Raw genomic sequence first — 20596 nt, 5'->3', positions numbered from 1 at the left:
TATATTATGAAGGGATTTTCCAAGGGGTTTTCCTTTTGTTTTGTTTTTCTATAAAATATACAAAAGATAATATTTCAATATGTAATTAATCATGTCATTTTTCATTCTTTTGTCTTTGCAGATCTGTCAATGCCATGATCATATAGGTCAAATTCTCAGGAAAGTTTGAAATTCATACGACAAAAGAGAATATAATTCATCTAAGCCTACATCGAAATCATTCTCTCTATCTCCCTGTGTGTTGAGAATCTATCTTTTCCCCTTAAAAATCTGCCATAAATAAAAATGCACGAGAGGCGTGTCAAAAAGTAAGTTAAAAATTACAAATCTCTATGGAGTAAATAGCAAGAACAAATAAAATATTTCGATCTTTACAGAATCAAAGGTGGTCACTATGTTGCCACGCATGGCCGTTCAACACCCGACCCACCCTATGTTCATTCGAATCGTGGTTACTCAACCGATGGCGAAGAATCACATCGAGCCCCTTCGGAACGTACAATGTCCGAATATACGATAGCACACGAGCGTACCTCACCTCAGGGTCATTATCATTCGTCACGTAAATCACGCATTAATGGTCATTCAAATGGTCATCATTATTCACAATCGGCTGTTGATAGTGGTGGACCACGATCGTTAAGTGGTCCACCACCGTCTCGATTACCACCACGGGCCCCATCAGCCTTGAGTTATGACCATGGTGGTGGTGATACAGGAAGTGATATTTATGTAACTAGTGCTGCATATAAGGCTCCTTCGGAAATAAGGTAAGGGGTAAAATAATTCTTAAAATTTGCTGTATATATAAAAAATTATGTTTATAAGTGCTTTAAAAAGGACATTTATATCATTCTTGTTTTTTTTCTCGATTACAGCCGCTATAGTCATCGTCCTCCATCTCGAACCCCACGAAGCGTATATTCCGTTGCGAGTACAGCCAAAACCGGTCGAAGTGCTAGGAGCACTACTAAAAGAGGAGCCAAAATTGAAACAATGTCAGCTCCAAATCCTTTCTGTCCAAATGTTAAGGGTGTTTGCTGTCTTATGTTGTTGTTAAATCTTGGTCTCATCCTGGTGACGTTGGGCTTTGTTATAGTGGTGCAATTCCATGAACCAGTCTATGTATGGTAAGTTGGAGAAAAGTGCCCAGAAAAAAAATCGCAAAATTAATTGATCCAATACATTTTTATATGAAATTTCCAATACTAGCAATCGCCAAGATCAATTAAAATATAATTAATTTAATTTTATTTGATTTGTTATACCCTCCACCATAGGATGGGGGTATATTAACTTTGTCATTCCGTTTGTAACACATCGAAATATTGCTCTAAGACCCCATAAAGTATATATATTCTGGGTCGTGGTGAAATTCTGAGACGATCTGAGCATGTCCGTCCGTCCGTCCGTCTGTTGAAATCACGCTAACTTCCGAACGAAACAAGCTATCGACTTGAAACTTGGCACCAGTAGTTGTTATTGATGTAGGTCGGATGGTATTGAAAATGGGCCATATCGGTCCACTTTTACGTATAGCCCCCATGTAAACGGACCCCCAAATTTGGCTTGCAATTGCTCTAAAAGAAGCAAATTTCATCCGATCTCTCTAATGACCATGTAAAAATTGGTCCACATCGACCCATAATTATATATAGCCCCCATATAAGCCGATCCCCAGATTTGATCTCCGGAGCCTCTTAGAGGAGCAAAATTCATCCGATCCGGTTGAAATTTGGTACGTGGTGTTAGTATATGGTATCTACCAACCATGCAAGAATTGGTCCATATCAATCCATAATTATATATAGCCCCCATATAAGCCGATCCCCAGATTTGACCTCCGGACCCTCTTAGAGGAGCAAAATTCATCCGATCCGGTTGAAATTTGCAACGTGGTGTTAGTATTTGGTCTCTAATGACCATGCAAAAATTGGTCGAAATCGATTCATAATTATATATAGCCCCCATATATACCGATCACCAGGTTTGACTTCCGGAGCCTCTAAGAGATGCAAAATTTCATCCGATCCTGCTAAAGTTTGGTACATGGTGTAAGTCTATGGTCTGTAACAACCATGCAAACTTTGGTTCACATCGGTCCATAATTATATATAGCCCTCATATAAACCGATCCCCAAATTTGATCTCCGGAGCCTCATGGATGAGCAAAGTTCATATTCAAATGTTATAGTCTCTGACAACCATGCAGGAATTGGTCCATATCGGTCCATAATTATATGTAGCCCCCATATAAACCGATCCCCAGATTTGACCTCCGGAGCCCCTTGGAGCAAAATTCACCAGATCCAGTTGAAAGTTGGTACGTGGTGTTAGTATATGAAAAATTGGTCCTCCGGAGCTATTGGAGGAGCAAAATTCATCCGACCCGGTTGAAATTTGGTACGTGGTAAAATTTGGTACATTGCGCTAGTATATGGCCGCTAACAACCATGCCAAAATTGGTCCATATCGGTCTATAGTTATATATAGCCGATCCCCAAAAATAATCTAACAAAATTTTATTTCTATAGAAAATGTTGTCAAAATTTTATTACTATAGAAAATTTTGTCAAAATTTTATTACTATAGAAAATTTTGTCCAAATTTTATTACTATAGAAACTTTTGTCAAAATTTTATTACTATAGAAAATTTTGTAAAAATTTTATTTCTATAAAAAATGTTGTTAAAATTTTATTTCTATAGAAAATTTTGTTAGAAATTTATTTCTATAAAAAGTTTTTTCAAAATTTTATTGCTATAGAAAATTTTGTCAAAATTTTATTTCTAAAGAAATTTTTGTCAAAATTTTATTTCTAAACTACAAGTGTAGCTTAACCAACAGAGGAAAAGTATGATTGCCAAATTTATTTGGGCAAAGCCCTATAGACTGCAAGATGGTCGGATGCACAGCCGCTTCGGAACCACCACATTCCTCATCAGCATCCTCCACTTGCAGCAAAACCATCAACCAATTATCAGAATAAATTCGGGTAATTCACTCAACCCAAAGTGAACTACACTTGAACCTCCCGAAAAAGGTTTTGATAGTCGGCTATTGGTTGATGGTTTTGCTGCAAGTGGAGGATGCTGATGAGGAATGTGGTGGTACCGAAGCGGCTGTGCATCCGACCATCTTGCAGTCTATAGGGCTTTGCCCAAATAAATTTGACAAGCATACTTTTCCTCTGTTGGTTAAGCTACACTTGTATTTTAGTCAATGCATGGCTTTAAGCTGAGATCAAAAACAACAATAACGATTGAAGAGAAGCCAACAATAACAAACAAAACGAAAATTTTATTTCTATAAAATATTTTGTCGAAATTTTATTTCTATAGAAAATTTTGTCAAAATTTTATTTCTGTAGAAAATTTTGTCAAACTAAATTATTTACGTATTTAATCGGCCCTTTTTTTGTTTAATATATACCCCGTATGGACTAACTTACAATTAAGAACGCGGTGTTAAGAAGTTTTAAGATACCTTGCCATCGGCAAGTGTTACCGCAACCCAAGTAATTCGATTGTGGATGACAGTCTTCAGTATAAGTCTCTACGCAATCCATGGTGGAGGGTACATAAGCTTCGGCCTGGCCGAACTTACGGCCGTATATACTTGTTACTATTTGGGAACCTTATACAGTAAATATGTGAGATTTCACTTGTTTTCTGTGGTTGTTTTTGAAGGGCTGGTGCCAGTGTTGCACATTTTTAGACAGAACCTGGATAAACGAGTACTCTGATTTCTTTTAGTCCATCACGACCTGGGCATCCAGTACTACAACAAAACAAACGTATTATCATTTACGTGATTGAACAAATTTCAATTTAAAATTTATAGGATCAATTAATTTCGTAATAGAACCCAAAAAAAAATTTGGTTTTTATGTTTACATTGAATTTGAAAACATATTCAACTAACACATTAGAAGGGAGTCACCGTGGCGCAATGGTTAGCATACCCGGCTTGCATACACAAGGTCGTGGGTTCGATTCCTGCTTCGACCGAACACCAAAAAGTTTTTCAGCGGTGGATTATCCCACCTCAGTAATGCTGGTGACATTTCTGAGGGTTTCAAAGCTTCTCTAAGTGGTTTCACTGCAATGTGGAACACAGTTCGGACTCGGCTATGAGCTTAACTTGGAATCGGGCAGCACTCAGTGCTAAGCGAGAAGTTCACCAATGTGGTATCACAATGGACTGAATAGTCTAAGTGAGCCTGATACATCGGGCTGCCACCTAACCTAACACATTAGAATATTAGTTCAAACTTTTTTTATTAAATTTCAATTGGATATAATTGGGAAAATAATAATATAAGTCACTAAAGACAATTAGTCCTTTTAAGTGTCTTTAGTGATTTATGTTATTATTTTCGTGCACAGGAAAAATAATTTTCGTCATCACTCACGAAATTAATTGATCCAATTAATTTGTAATTGAAATTTCTTCAATCAATCAAAACATAAATTACAAATTGATTGATCTAATTGAAGAAATTAATTGATATAACATACAATCCCACGGCGGAGGGTTCTGTGTACCGGATTGACCCGATGGACCCCATCCATTGGCCAACGGCTGCCACATCAGTGTACGTGTTGTTGATATGACATAGCTAATTTTTTTAATTGATTTTTATTGTAATTGATTTTTATTATTAATTCAGCTAAGTTTTAATAACTTAGCTGAATTAATAAATATTGCTGATATTTGATTATAATTCTCTTTTAATTTTTAACTAACAAAATTGTTGAGTTATATTTTTTTAAGAATTTTTTATGTTTGTTTATATTTTAGGATTCTTGGAATCATTTTCTTAATATTTGGTTTCTTAACATTAATCGGTTGCATGGTATACTGTGTGTATGTGTGTAGAGATGCCAAAACACCTTCCCAGGTGCGTAATGAAGATCTCTATTGGACGCGACATTGGCAAAAGAACATCGGCTATACACCCCAGGAGATCAACTACAAAGCTGACAAATATGATGCCTATTCGGACCGTTATTCGGTTGGAAAAATGAGTGGAAAATATTCGGATAGGGAAAGTAATCGTTATTAAATAACAATACCCATATAATAGTGGTTATCATTGTTCAAATACCAATTACTCGAATTACTCAACGAATATAGGCAACTAATAAACGAATCGTATTCTAACGTACCTGCTGCAAGTCACTTGCTAGTTCGTATGTTTTATTTTTTCATATCCAATTCCAACCAACAATAAAGAAAGCAAGAATAAGTTTTTTTTATACATATAAATATAATATACATCTAATATAATATTTAATATTCTATACATATGTAAAATTAATGTTTAATAGTTATTAACTAATTCTAATTATGAAATGATTAATGTTGTGTTTTTTTTTTTTTTTTGAAACGATTAATTGATTTAATTGTTTTGTGAGAATGCCATAAATAAATGTATCTATGCTAATGCAAACAATAAACTAAAAAAATAGAATTGAAAATAATTAAAAACAAAAACATATCCAATACTCACTAATTCCCTCAAAATATTATGAAATAGTCATACAAAAAAAAAAAAAACAAAAACAAACAAATGTCTCCTTATCGATAGATGATCATATCAACCAATATTGCCTGAAATTAAATATGTTATTAGTGATTATTACCATTCGATTATTAAATTGCCTTTAGAAATTCGAAACTGGAAAAGAGTGATAAAAAACTCCGTATTTATAAAAGTCACGTTTTCAGAGTTTTCTATTAAAATATTTCATATTAACGAACTTATTAAAAACGCGTAAGTGTGTAAACATAACTAATAAACATTATTGGTAAAATTTACAAATTTAAAAATTTAATCTAAATTTGTCCATAAAAGCTCGATTAATATTTGTAAAATTAAAATTTTAAAATTTGTAAATTTTACCAATAAAACACCCATCTTGAACTCCGTATGGCACTAAAGACATTTTTGCAATTTTGAACTCCTATTTTTTTCCTTCAAACCAGGGCTTTGGATTCGAAGCCGGAGTCTTTGAATCGGAGTCTGAAGATTTTGCTGGAGTCGGAGCCGGAGTCGTAGAAAATTTGCTCGACTCCGACTCCGGCGAAACAAACTTTGAAAAAATCTTCCTATCTTTATAACTAAAGAAATATTTCGACAAATAAGATTCTATTAGGGACCCAGCAAAAAAAATTGGAAGTTGTTCCACAAACATTTCTTTTAAAGCCCATTCCAGAATCCCCCATCGAATTTTTTCAACTTCCGATGCAGTCCTTTTGGACAAGTCTACAAACATTTCTTCTAAAGCGCATCGTGGGATCCCCCAATAATTTTTTTCCACTTCCGATGCAGTCCTTTTGGACAAGTGCACAAACATTTCTTCTAAAACGCATCTTGGGATCCCCCAATGATTTTTTTCTACTTCCGATGAAGTCCTTGTGGATAAGTATTAGAAAGAACGCAATCAAGCTATTTTAAGTGCAAATTTTGTACAATTAAATTTAAAAAAAAATAGAAAACTAATAAAAAAACTAAAAAAAATAGAAATTAATAAAAAAAAGTTAAAAAAAAATAATACAAAAAATTTTTCATCCCCGCTGAGATTTGAACCTGTGCCGTTTGACTTTTTCGAGAAGGTTTTGCAAATTACGAGAATTTTTAAATTTTTTGTTGATTTTTAACGGAAAAAATATATTTATACAAAAATAAAAGCCGAAAATAAAAAATAAAAACGATGCATGACATTAAAAATAATATTTTAGAAAAATTTTTGATAAAAAAATTGCCGCTGGTGAGATTTGAACCTGCGTTTCTTATTTTTTCGCTCATACTAATAAAGAACATCTCGAGAAGCAATTAGAATGTTATTCCTTGGTGTCGTATTACGATCATATCACAAACATTTGAATTGACCTTTCGACGCTTTATGTTCAATGGCGTTTGTGGCTGAGTGTGCTAAGGCGTTCTGTTATGGTGCCAGCAAACCCAGGTTCAACCCCTGGTCGGAGCGAAAAAGTTTTTCAAATTGTAAAAATTAGATAATACAAAAATAATTGTGTAATAAAACATATGGATGAAAAAAGTGAAATTGGTTGAAAACGATTTTTTCGCTTTTTAAATTTCTTTATACAAATTAACTTCCAGGGCACAACTTTTAAAGCAATGCAAAGGATCCAAAAAGGGAGTACTTCCGTCCTATGACAAGCCCATGTAAAATTCATTGGAAATGATCCAAGTTTGCACTATTTCCGGATCACAGATTGGGGATCCAAACTACTTTTTTGGAAGCTCTTTTTTTTGCTGGGGAGTTTAATCGAACAACGGAAAACGAAGTAATCGATTTCAGGTAGAGGTGTGCGCGTGACACGAAATTTGAGTGATTCACGTGTGAATCACGTGAGTCGTGAACAAAATTTGAAGGAACTCTCGTGAATGTGCGTGAATGGGACTAAAATGAATATGTCGTGCATGAGAAATAAAATCGGTTTGTGAGCGTGCGTGAATAAAATTTCTGCAAAATCACGCTCACGAAAATAATCAATATTTAATTCATACTCGTATGTAAATTACTTTAATTTAGCTCTCTATATTCTATTTTTGAATTTTGTTACCTTTGCTGATTTCCGTTTGGAAAATGTCGTGAGTCCCGAGAATTTGTCGTGAATAACGTGAATTGTCGTGAATCATGTGAATTGTCGTGAAGCGTGCGTGAGAGTGCGTGAGTACTGGTTTTCATTTCGTGAATGTGCGGGAGTGGGATTGGCTACCACACGTATCGTGCGTGAGCGTGCGTGAGCGTGCGTGAATAAACATTTTGCTTCGTGAATGTGAGAGAAATTTCAGTCACGCGCACTCCTCCAATTTCAGGCCATTCAAAGTGTATTTATATGAGTGAAATTTCACGGTGATATAAAAAGTAGGTTTTACTAGAATATCGGCTGAATTGATCAATTGTATTGTCCATTTTTAACATATTAAAATATCGATTTTTGACCATATATGTAACATACTCTTGATAAAGGTACAATTTTAAGACAATATACCCTCAAAAAAAAAAGTTTACTTGGATCCAAAGATTTTGACCTTCCCTTAAGGATTTTGGTATTGATTCCGAGCCAAAGATGCGGCTTCTTTAAAATAAAGAAATTTTTTAGAGACCTATCTGGCTTTAAATCTAGAAGCAATAAAATTAAAAATAGGATACAGATCTCATTTATCAAATTTCCATTCACTTTTCGCGGTTTATTAATAAAGGTACTCACGTACAAACAAATGACAGTTTAAAATCCAAATTATAACGGATACTTCAACGTAAACATTTTTTTCTTAATTCCAAAAAAAAACTTTAAACCAAAGATGCTAAATCCTCAAAATAAGTCTTAGCCTATATTTGAAGCGTGTTTATGTTAAATCTTAAGTTTCATAATTTCAGTTAATTTAAGGACAATTTCTTTAAATCAAAAATGTGTTTCTTTACTTTAAGGAAACTTAGCCTTAGTTCAAAGACATGCGACTTTAACGGAGGGACGAAAATTTACAAATAAATAAAGCAAAGATTATAAACTTTATTTTAATTAAAATGTCATTATTTTAAAGAAATTTGTCCTTAATATTTTGTAAATTCCGCATCCTAAAATGTACGTTGCGTAATCTTTAATATCACGTAAATATTTTTTTCAGTGTAGCAAGTAGAACCTAACGTTCTAATTTTTTTGGCAGGCATGTCAAGTTCGAAGATGGGTCATACCGGACAATTTTGAGATATGGCACCTACATATAAACCCATCTTCTGATTTGTTTTAAGAAGTTTTTTTCCCCAGTCTAAAATTTTCATAAGATTTGTCTGAAATTTTGAGTTATAAATAAATGCGGAAATTTCCCGTCGGCCCAGATTTTGTATATGGAGATAATTACTTGAGAAATCTCCATATACACTCGATGTCCTTGGAAGCTGTAATTTTAAATTAAACCTCTGCCAACGTCCCATCTGAACCAGTCTTTTGGGAGAATGTTTGTTTCATCAAAGCCACTCGAAATTCTTTACATTAAATTAATGGCCTCTAATCTCCATAACTGATAGACCATTTATAAATCGATATTTCACCATTTTATTTTTTAGAAACAATATTCGTAACTGTCCAGCTATTCCTGTTATCTGTTGTATGATAGTGGTTATTTAAAATTCCGCCCGTCCTAATTTGTGGCAGTTTATCTTTGTTTTCTATATCCGACACATAACATTTTTTTAACATCTAAACTTTCTATCTGATTAGCCCGACATTTTGATTTCTGTGTATTTTTATACCCTCCACCGTAGGATGGGGGTTATATTAACTTTGTCATTCCGTTTGTAATACATCGAAATATTACTCTAAGACCCCATAAAGTATATATATTCTGGGTCGTGGTGAAATTCTGAGTCGATCTGAGCATGTCCGTCCGTCCATCCGTCTGTTGAAATCATGCTAACTTCCGAACGAAACAAGCTATCGACTTGAAACTTGGCACAAGTAGTTGCTATTGATGTAGATCGGATGGCATTGCAAATGGGCCATATCGGTCCACTTTTACGTATAGCCCCCATATAAACGGACCCCCAAATTTGGCTTGCGAGGCCTCTAAGAGAAGCAAATTTCATCCGATCCGGTTGAAATTTAGTACATGGTCTCTAACAACCGTGCAAAAATTGGTCCATATCGGTCTATAATTAACAGGTTGGCTGATAAGTCCCCGGTCTGACACATAGATGGCGTCGTTGGTATTAAATGCATATTATTTTTATATAGTACCAACCTTCAAATGATTCGTGTCAAAATTTGACGTCTGTAAGTCAATTAGTTTGTGAGATAGAGCGTCTTTTGTGAATCAACTTTTGTTATTGTGAAAAAAATGGAAAAAAAGGAATTTCGTATTTTGATAAAATACCGTTTTCTGAAGGGAAAAAATACGGTGGAAAATAATTGATTGGTATGCAAAATTCAAGCGTGGTGAAATGAGCACGGCGGACGGTGAACGCAGTGGACGATCGAAAGAGGTGGTTACCGATGAAAACATCAAAAAAATCCACAAAATGATTTTGAATGACCGTAAAATGAAGTTGATCGAGCTAGCAGAGGCCCGAAAGATATCAAAATGGGTGCCGCGCGAGCTCACATTTGACCAAAAACAACAACGTGTTGATGATTCTGAGCGTTGTTTGCAGCTGTTAACTCGTAATACATCCGAGTTTTTCCGTCGATATGTGACAATGGATGAAACATGTCTCCATCACTACACTCCTGAGTCCAGTCGACAGTCGGCTGAGTGGACAGCGACCGTTGAACCGTGTCCGAAGCGTGGAAAGACTCAAAAGTCCGCTGGCAAAGTAATGACCTCTGGTTTTTGGGATGCGCATGGAATAATTTTTATCGATTATCTTGAGAAGGGAAAAACCATCAACAGTGACTATTATATGGCGTTATTGGAGCGTTTGAAGGTCGAAATCGCGGCAAAACAGACCCATATGAAGAAGAAAAAAGTGTTGTTCCACCAAGACAACGCACCGTGCCACAAGTCATTGAGAACGATGGCAAAAATTCATGAATTGGGCTTTGAATTGCTTCCCCACCCACCGTATTCTCCAGATCTGGCCCCAGCGACTTTTTCTTGTTCTCAGACCTCAAAAGGATGCTCGCAGGGAACAAATTTGGCTGTAATGAAGAGGTGATCACCGAAACTGAGGCCTATTTTGAGGCAAAAAAAGGAGGACTGCCAAAATGGTATCAAAAAATTGGGAGGTCGTTATAATCGTTGTATCGCTCTTGAAGGGAACTATGTGGAATAATAAAAACGAATTTTGACAAAAAAAATGTGTTTTTCTTTGTTAGACCGAGGACTTATCAGCCAACCTGTTATATATAACCCCCATATAAACCGATCACCAGATTTGGCTTGCGGAGCCTCTAAGAGAAGCAAAACTCATCCGATCCGGTTGAAATTTGGTACATGGTGTTAGTATATGGTCTCTAACAGCCATGCGGAATTGGTCCATATCGGTCCATTATTATATGTAGCCCCCATATAAATCGATCCCCCGATTTGACCTCCGGAGTCTCATAGATGAGCAAAATTCATCCGATTCCGTTGAAATTTGGTACGTGGTGTAAGTATATGGTCTCTAACAACCATGCAGGAATTGGTCCATATCGGTCCATTATTATATGTAGCCCCCATATAAATCGATCCCTGATCGGTAGAAATTTGGTACATAGCACTAGTATCTGGTACATAGCACTAGTAAAGGGTGATTCTTTTGAGGTTAGGATTTTCATGCATTAGTATTTGACAGATCACGTGGGATTTCAGACATGGTGTCAAAGAGAAAGATGCTCAGTATGCTTTGACATTTCATCATGAATAGACTTACGATCTGCCACAACGTCGAATTTTCAGTGAATGGGCCCTAGAAAAGTTGGCAGAAAATCCGCTTTTTTATCGACAAATTTTGTTCAGCGATGAGGCTCATTTCTGGTTGAATGGCTACGTAAATAAGCAAAATTGCCGCATTTGGAGTGAAGAGCAACCAGAAGCCGTTCAAGAACTGCCCATGCATCCCGAAAAATGCACTGTTTGGTGTGGTTTGTACGCTGGTGGAATCATTGGACCGTATTTTTTCAAAGATGCTGTTGGACGCAACGTTACGGTGAATGGCGATCGCTATCGTTCGATGCTAACAAACTTTTTGTTGCCAAAAATGGAAGAACTGAACTTGGTTGACATGTGGTTTCAACAAGATGGCGCTACATGCCACACAGCTCGCGATTCTATGGCCATTTTGAGGGAAAACTTCGGAGAACAATTCATCTCAAGAAATGGACCGGTAAGTTGGCCACCAAGATCATGCGATTTGACGACTTTAGACTATTTTTTGTGGGGCTACGTCAAGTATAAAGTCTACAGAAATAAGCCAGCAACTATTCCAACTTTGAAAGACAACATTTCCGAAGAAATTCGGGCTATTCCGGCCGAAATGCTCGAAAAAGTTGCCCAAAATTGGACTTTCCGAATGGACCACCTAAGACGCAGCCGCGGTCAATATTTAAATGAAATTATCTTCAAAAAGTAAATGTCATGGACCAATCTAACGTTTCAAATAAAGAACCGATGAGATTTTGCAAATTTTATGCGTTTTTTTTTAAAAAAAAGTTATCAAGCTCTTAACAAATCACCCTTTATATAACCCCTATTTAAACCGATCCCTAGATTTGACCTCTGAAGCTCTTGGAGGAGCAAAATTCATCCGATCCGGTTGAAGTTTGGTACGTGGTGAAATTTGGTACATTGCGCTAGTATATAGTCGCTAACAACCATGGCAAAATTGGTCCATATAGGTCTATAGTTATATATAGCCGATCCCCAAAAATAATCTACCAAACTTTTATTTCTATAGAAAATTTTGTCAAAATTTTATTACTATAGAAAGTTTTTTCAAAATTTTATTTCTATAGAAAATTTTGTCAAAATTTTATTACTATAGAAAATTTTGTCAAGATTTTATTAGTAAAGTTTCTATGCAATCAATGGTGGAGGGTACATACGATTCGGCCTGGCCGAACTTACGGCAGTATATACTTGTTCTTTTTTAAATAGATTTATTTTTTATAAAATGCCTGTATACACGCAGAGAAGGAATATGATCACCTCAAACATGTTTCAAGAGCAAAATGTTATTTTTGTATGGTGATCATGTAACATGTTTGTCACTAAAATGTTATTTTCTCGTCAAATATAACCTGCTTGCCGAAATCAGATACATGATTTCCGAGAAAATAACATGGTTGCGAAAACCATGTTACATGGTCACCACCCAAAAATAACATTTTGCTCTTAAAACATGTTTGAGGTGATCATATTCCTTCTCTGGGTGTAGATTAATACCAGAATTTTACTTCTTAAACTTCTGGAAGCCTAATTATTTTTTGAAAATTTTTGTTTTTATAAATATATATATTCTGGAGATTGTTGTCATCTACCCACAGTTTGATGTGGTCTCTATATAGTCTTGTGTCGTATTTTAATTTATTGGCCTGAAATTAAAATGTAGAGTTCTTTACATCCCTGATATGCTGAGATTTGTCGTCGAGTATACGACTCAAAAATTTAAAATTAGGGTTCTTTAGGACATATAAACACATATGGCAAAATAGAATACTTATATCGGTCTATTTTTGGAACACTACACCTTAAAATTACAATTGGAATACTGTTAAAATTAGATTTAGGTACACCACCTGAAGTCGACTCCGGAGTCGGAGACGGAGTCGAGGCTGATAAAAAATGCTGGAGTTGGAGTCGAGCTAAATTGACTCGACTCCACAGCCCTGCTTCAAAGCACGAAATTTTCTTTAATAAGTGAAAAATAATAATTTTGTCTAAAAAATTGTCTTGAATTTGTTGAAAAATTTTTACTTATTTTTATGAAATCGGAGTGACATCTACGTTTCTAATTTCATTAAAATTTTCTAAAATTAATCTTTTATTTTTCTAAAATGTACTAAAATTTTCTTTCTTATACAGGGAAACCTCTGCGAAGTGGACACCCACAGTGGCCTAAATGTTATTCACATTTGAAAGGTATCCAGTTGTTAGAGGTTAATTTTAATGTGTTTATATATCAAATGTCCCAGACTTTTGGGATATGCCCACTTTGGCATATGTCCACTTTTTGGTTTTCAGAGTATCCAAATGTCCGGTTTTCAGAGTATCCAAAATCACCATTATACTCAGCCGTTTTGAGGATGCCACCTATTTTAAATCCATCCATTAGTGTTTTATATGAAATTCAAATATTATATGTGTAATAAAGTAATATTTTATTCGAAAATTTCGTAAAAATATTTCGCCTCCCATTAATCGATATAAATGTGTTTACACACTAAACCAATGATAATCTATTTTTTTTTTGTTTGTTTGTTTTTGTTTTTTAATGTTTCTATAGACAGTGATGTGAAAAATAAGCAATTTTAGGATTTTCCAAGAAATTGATATAATAAAACTCTTATTAATTGTTATTTTAGGTTTAATAATTAAAAAGAAATATATGTTATTATAATATTATTAATAATAATAATAATCTAGATGAGTATTGATTCTATGCATATATATGTGTGTGGATCTATATATACAGATGTATGTATTTATAGGCATATATAATATGTTATGTATTTAAAACTGTAAATAACAACTTGATAAATAAAATTAATGAATAAATTTAATAAATATTTCAACTATTTTCTTTTAGTACTTGATACAAAATTGTTATGGGAGCATCGTTCAACCCACCGGTTCTATCTGAAAAATCTCATCAGTGCAAATCTCCCCTCGCTTGTGTCATCATCATTCTATGGTGGTGGGTATAATTATTTGGATCAATTAATTTGTTGATTGAAGCTACACATTTTTCCTGGGTTAGACCCATCGGACTTAACTGGTTGGCTGATATTTAAAACCCCGGTCTGGCACATAGATGGTGTCGCTAGTATTAAATGCATACTATTTTTATATAGTACCAACCTTCAAATCAGTGCTGCGGCTACACTAGTAGAAAAAGTTTCGTTATATTAACGAAATTTGTCGTTAAAAGTCAGCCAATGAAACAAATTCGTTAATACAACGAAATTTTTCGTTATTACAACGAATTTTCTGTTAATCAACGTAAAATTTCGTACTATTAACGAATGTTTTCATTGTATTAATGAAAATGTTTCGTTATATCAATGAAAATTTTTCATTGGCTGAATTTTAATGAAATTTTCTTTGTGTGTAGTGAAAAATTGAGTGAAGTAGATTTTGGAAAAAAGTGGAGTAGATTGAATAAAATTGAAGTAGCATACATTTTTGAAAACAAAACAATAGAATTCATTTTATTATACCCTCCACCATAGGATGGGGGTATATTAACTTTGTCATTCCGTTGGTAACACATCGAAATATTAGAAATATTATAGAAATTTGGTACATGGTGTAAGTATATGGTCTCTAACAACTATGCAAAAATTGGTCCACATCGGTTAATAATTATATATAGCCCCCATATAAACCGATCCCCAGATTTGATCTCCGGAGCCCCTTGGAAGAGCAAAATTCATCTGATTCAGTTGAAATTTGGTACGTGGTGTTAATATATTGTATCCAACAACCATTCATATCAGGTTCATATCAGTCCATAATTATATATAGCCCCCATATAAACCGATCCCCAGATTTGACCTCCGGTGCCTTATGGAGATGCAAAATTCATCCGATTCGGTTGAAATTTGGTACGTGGTGGTAGTATATGATATTTAACAACCATGCCAAAAGTGGTCCATATCAGTTCATAATCATATGTAGCACCCATATAAACCGATCCGGAGATTTGGTTTTGGAGCCTCTTGGAGGAGCAAATTTCATCCGAGTCAGTTGAAATTTGGTACATTGTGCTAGTATATGGCCGTTAACAACCATGTCTAACTAGGTCCATATCGGTCTATAGTTATATATAGCCCTCAGATAAATCGATCCCCAATCACACAAAATTGGTCCATATCAAGTTCATTATTGTATATAGCCCCCATACTTGCCGATTCATCTTGCACATCAAATATCCACACGTTATTTACTCATAACAATTTCACAGTTCACGCATTGACACTTGTACAAAGCAAAAATAAGGGGTTGCCATTCCAGCGATGCAAAATAGGGTTTGCATATGTTCAATGATTAAAACCGCTATGTTCATCGTAATTAAAGGAATAGGAAAAACAATTAGGTAATATGGGGAAAAGTTTTAAAATTTGAAGCAGAACAAAAAGTGAAGCAGATTTTTGGAAGAAGGAGTGACGAAGTAAATTTTATGAAAACGAAGCAAAATACTTCGATTGAAGTAGTAGCGGCAGCACTGCTTCAAATGATTCGTGTCAAAATTTGACGTCTGTACGTCAATTAGTTTGTGAGATAGAGCGTCTTTTGTAAAGCAACTTTTGTTATTGTGAAAAAAATGGAAAAAAAGGAATTTCGTGTTTTGATAAAACACTGTTTTCTGAAGGGAAAAAATACGGTGGAAGCAAAAACTTGGCTTGATAATCATTAGCGTAGCTAGACAATGTTCCTAGGGGGGGCTATAGCCCCTCTAGCTAAAAATGTACAGACTGAACTTATAGGTTCAATTAATGTTTTATTTCATAAAATTTAATAAAAAATTAGACATCAAAATAACTCGACAATTAATTTATAATAAAGCAACTAAAAGTAGTTCGACACTTTTCTCAGCAAAAAAATTGTGAGTTGTTCTAAAGGCACAACTTTAAAAGTGCTTCCAAAAATGTCCTCAATTATTTTAACTACACAGGAAGTTTTTTACTTCATTTTTTTCATATTTTAATGTGTAATTTTTTGTTTTCTTTTTTTTTTCAAATAGATTAAAAAAGAGTACGAATAGAGTAAATTGGTACAAATTATTCAAATTTTGCCACAAAACTGCTAAATTCATTATAGAAAAATCGATAATTTTGGAAATTATTCGAGGAAAAACGTTTCAAACAAGCGTCAGAATGCATTAAAAATCATAAAAAAAATATAAAAATTATTTATTTGGGAAAATATCACAAAATTTTTTAATTCACTTTCAAAACACTGAATTCGGATCTCACCTTAAGAAGTGATGCAAATTCATTGCAACGGCTGTTGAAACGGTGGACATTTGTCCTATGACAAACTCATATTACATTCATTGCTTCTCCGCCAATTTTGCACCACTTCTAGACCAAAAAAGAACATTTTCACTACTCTTTTGGCAACGCTTTTTCGCAGCATTATTAAAATATTAATTTATGAAAGAATAGTTTCAATATCAATTACTATTTTTTTAATTAAATTGACTAAACTAAAACAATCATAAGTTCAACCACAGCTTTATTTCATAAATATCTGACTTCAAACATTGCCATCGGCAACTGCTACCACAACCCAAGTAATTCCATTGTTCATGAAAGTCTTTAGCGGAACTTTGTGCGATTGTATATACTTGTTTAATTTATATAAAAATTAAAAAAAACTATTGACATTTATTGAAAAATGTAAAATCATAAATAGAGTTTCAAATTCTGGGGGGGGCTACAATTTTTCTGGGGGGTCTAAGCCCCCTCCCCAGAGGCCTTCCTACGCTTATGTTGATAATGAGTTTCCGGACTCTGCCCCAGGGAAATCAACAATAATTTATTGGTATGCAAAATTCAAGCGTGGTGAAATCAAAGACAATAAACTTGATGGGAAATTGGCTACTGAGGAGATCAAACCATTTACCGTGTTAGTTTCATACTCGAACCAAACGCGTATACGACAAGTATTGACATAGCATTAAAATGCAAATAAAAAGAAATTAAGTGCACGAAATAAATTTCAATAGAGGGGAAAATGTAATTTTTTTTGTTGTTGCTTAAAATTTAACATTGTTTCATAAAGAAAATTAAGTTTTTCATTTAAAAAATAAAAACGAAAAACAAATAAAAAATTACAAACATGTATGGAACTAACATGGTAAATGCAACATTTGGTATGACGCAAGCCAATTTCCTATCTTCCTCAAGTTTATTGTCTTTGGGTGAAATGAGCACGGAGGACGGTGAACGCAGTGGACGCCCGAAAGAGGTGGTTACCGACGAAAACACCAAAAAAATCCACAAAATGATCTTGAATGACCGTAAAATGAAGTTGATCGAGATAGCAGAGGCCTTAAAGATATCAAAGGAACATGTTGGTCATATCATTCATCAATATTTGGATATGCGGAAGCTCTGTGCGAAATGGGTGCCGCGCGAGCTCACATTTGACCAAAAACAACAACGTGTTGATGATTCTGAGCGGTGTTTGCAGCTGTTAACTCGTAATACACCCGAGTTTTTCCGTCGATATGTGACAATGGATGAAACATGGCTCCATCACTACACTCCTGAGTCCAATCGACAATCGGCTGAGTGGACAGCGACCGGTGAACCATCTCCGAAGCGTGGAAAGACTCAAAAGTCCGCTGGCAAAGTAATGACCTCTGTTATCGATCATCTTGAGAAGGGAAAAACCATCAACAGTGACTATTATACACTCAAAAAAAAGTGAACTCTCTATTTCACTAAAGCCATATTAACTTCATATTAGTTCATAGAATCATTATGTTTGGAAAAAGTTTATTTTAGTCAAATAATTTTTTGCGTATGTTAGTTAAATGAACTAAAAAACGGGAAAAAGTTATACACAAATAAAGCATAAAGATTTCCTAATTTCGTATTTCTTACAAAATAGTTCATTATTTCTTTAAATTTGTAAATTTTACCAAAAATGTGTCCATCATGAACTTCGTATGTCACTAAAGACATTCTTGCAATTTTGAACTCCAAGATTTCTCTTAAAACTACAAAATTTTCTTTAACTACTGAAAAAATTTAGTTATGTCTAATAAATTTTCTTGAATTTGTAGAAAAATATTTACTTATTTTTGCCATATCGGAGTGATGCCAGCGCTTGTAATACCGTTTAGTTAAAATTTTCTAAAAAAGTTCAAAATTTTCTAAAATTAAACGAAAGTTATCTTTCCTGGTGGGTTCACTGTTTTTTCAGTGTATGGAGTTATTGGAGCGGTATAAAAATAACGGCGAAAACATGAATATTTTAGCGGTATAATGCAGTTAATACCGACCTTTAGCAAATATTGGTATAGTCGTGCTTACACGATTTTGATTGTAAATGTGAACTGCCCTTGTGTATGATGTGTGTATGTCTGTGCTAGATGGCTGTATACACCTATGGACGTGTTTACATTTTGCGGCTAAACATGTGTGAACTGCACGAAGTGAGTGTGTGTCTACGATAGATGTTTGAAAAAATAAACTCGTTACGTATAAATCGCAACCAAAACCAAAAGAAGAGGAAGACAGGAAATATCAGCAGAGCCTATCGAAACATTGACGGCGTTCGATAAAGAGGCGTGCACGTGACACGAAATTGTCGTGACCCACTCGTGTAAATTGTCGTGACCCACATGTAAAATTATATTATATCTGTTTCCAAAATTTACATTTGTTGAGGGCGCCTAAAAATGTGCTAAATAAATAAAACTGCATGATTGTATGCGTTGCTTGCATGATGGTGGGTAAAGCGATAATTGTCTGTTGATGACAATAAGAGCTCCATGACCCAGCGAATAGTGTATTGGCTTGCAAACTACAATTCGATTCACAATCTGGACGAAAAGTAAAATTTGAAAAATCTAAAAAAGTAATAATTGCTTCTAAACTCAGAGAAAAATTATAATGGTAATAATCAAATCGATACCGTACGCTATTAATAGTTAACCAACCACGTGTGGTACTATATCAATACCAAATGGTACAGGCGGTACGCATGTGCGATTGAGGTATGTATTATGAAAGTACCAATATGGTATTGAAAATAGTAAATATGTCATGACAAAAATAATTATCTCTTTAAAAACTTTACAAACCACAGTAGTTCCAAATCATTTTATACCCTCCACCATAGGATGGGGGAATATTAACTTTGTCATTCCGTTTGTAACCCATCGAAATATTGCTCTAAGACCCCATAAAGTATATATATTCTGGGTCGTGGTGAAATTCTGAGTCGATCTGAGCATGTCCGTCCGTCCGTCTGTTGAAATCAGTCTAACTTCCGAACGAAACAAGCTATCGATTTGAAACTTGGCAAAGGTAGTTGTCATTAATGTAGGTCGGATGGTATTGCAAATGGGCCATATCGGTCCACTTTTACGTATAGCCCCCATATAAACGGATTTGGCTTGCAGACCCTCTAAGAAAAGCAAATTTCATCCGACCCGGTTGAAATTTGGTACATGGTGTTAGTATATGGTCTTTAACAACCATGCAAAAATTGGTCCACATCGGTTTATAATTATATATAGCCCCCATATAAACCGATCCCCAGATTTGGCTTGCGGAGCCTCTAAGAGAAGCAAATTTCATCCGATCCGACTGAAATTTGGTACATGGTGTTAGTATATGGTCTCTAGTGACCATGCAAAACTTGGTCCACATCAGGGCATAAATATATAGCCCCCATATGACCGATCCCCAGATTTGACCTCCGGAGCCTCTTGGAAAACGAGAATTCATCTGATTCAGTTTATATTTGGTACGTGGTGTTAATATGTGGCCTCAAACACCCATGCAAAAATTGGTCGTACGGTCCATAATTATATATAGCCCCCATATAACCGATCCCCAGATTTGACCTCCGCAGCCCCTTTGAAGAGCAAAATTCATCCGATTCGGTTGAAATTTGGTACGTGATATTAGTATATGGTATTTGGTACGTGATGTTAGTATATGGTATCCAATAACCATGCATGAATTGGTTCATATCAGTCCATAATTATATATAACTCCCATATAAACCGATCCCCAGATTTGACCTCCGGTGCGTTTTGAAGAAGCAAAATTCATCCGATCTGATTGAAATTTGGTACGTGGTTTTAATATATGATATTTAAGAACCATTCCAAAAGTGATCCATATCAGCCCATAATCATATATAGCCCCCATATAAACCGATCCCGAGATTTGA

General features: G+C 34.8%; 1 protein-coding gene across 9 annotated transcripts in view; it reads left to right on the top strand.

The window, feature by feature from the left end:
• Positions 1 to 5537, top strand: part of LOC142232789 (uncharacterized) — a 288220-nt gene extending 282683 nt beyond the window's left edge. For all 9 annotated transcript variants that reach the window (XM_075303464.1, XM_075303462.1, XM_075303463.1 and 6 more), the window contains 4 exons: positions 122 to 308; positions 378 to 770; positions 879 to 1130; positions 4804 to 5537. In XM_075303464.1, coding sequence (XP_075159579.1) covers positions 286 to 308; positions 378 to 770; positions 879 to 1130; positions 4804 to 5068 — 933 coding nt within the window. In that variant the 5' untranslated portion in view covers positions 122 to 285 and the 3' untranslated portion in view covers positions 5069 to 5537. The remainder of the gene's footprint in view (positions 1 to 121; positions 309 to 377; positions 771 to 878; positions 1131 to 4803) is intronic.
• The last annotated feature ends 15059 nt before the right edge of the window (positions 5538 to 20596 follow it).

Source organism: Haematobia irritans, chromosome 4 (assembly GCF_050003625.1).
Source record: "Haematobia irritans isolate KBUSLIRL chromosome 4, ASM5000362v1, whole genome shotgun sequence".
NCBI lineage: Eukaryota > Metazoa > Arthropoda > Insecta > Diptera > Muscidae > Haematobia > Haematobia irritans.
This window is presented reverse-complemented; position numbering and strand designations above follow the sequence as displayed.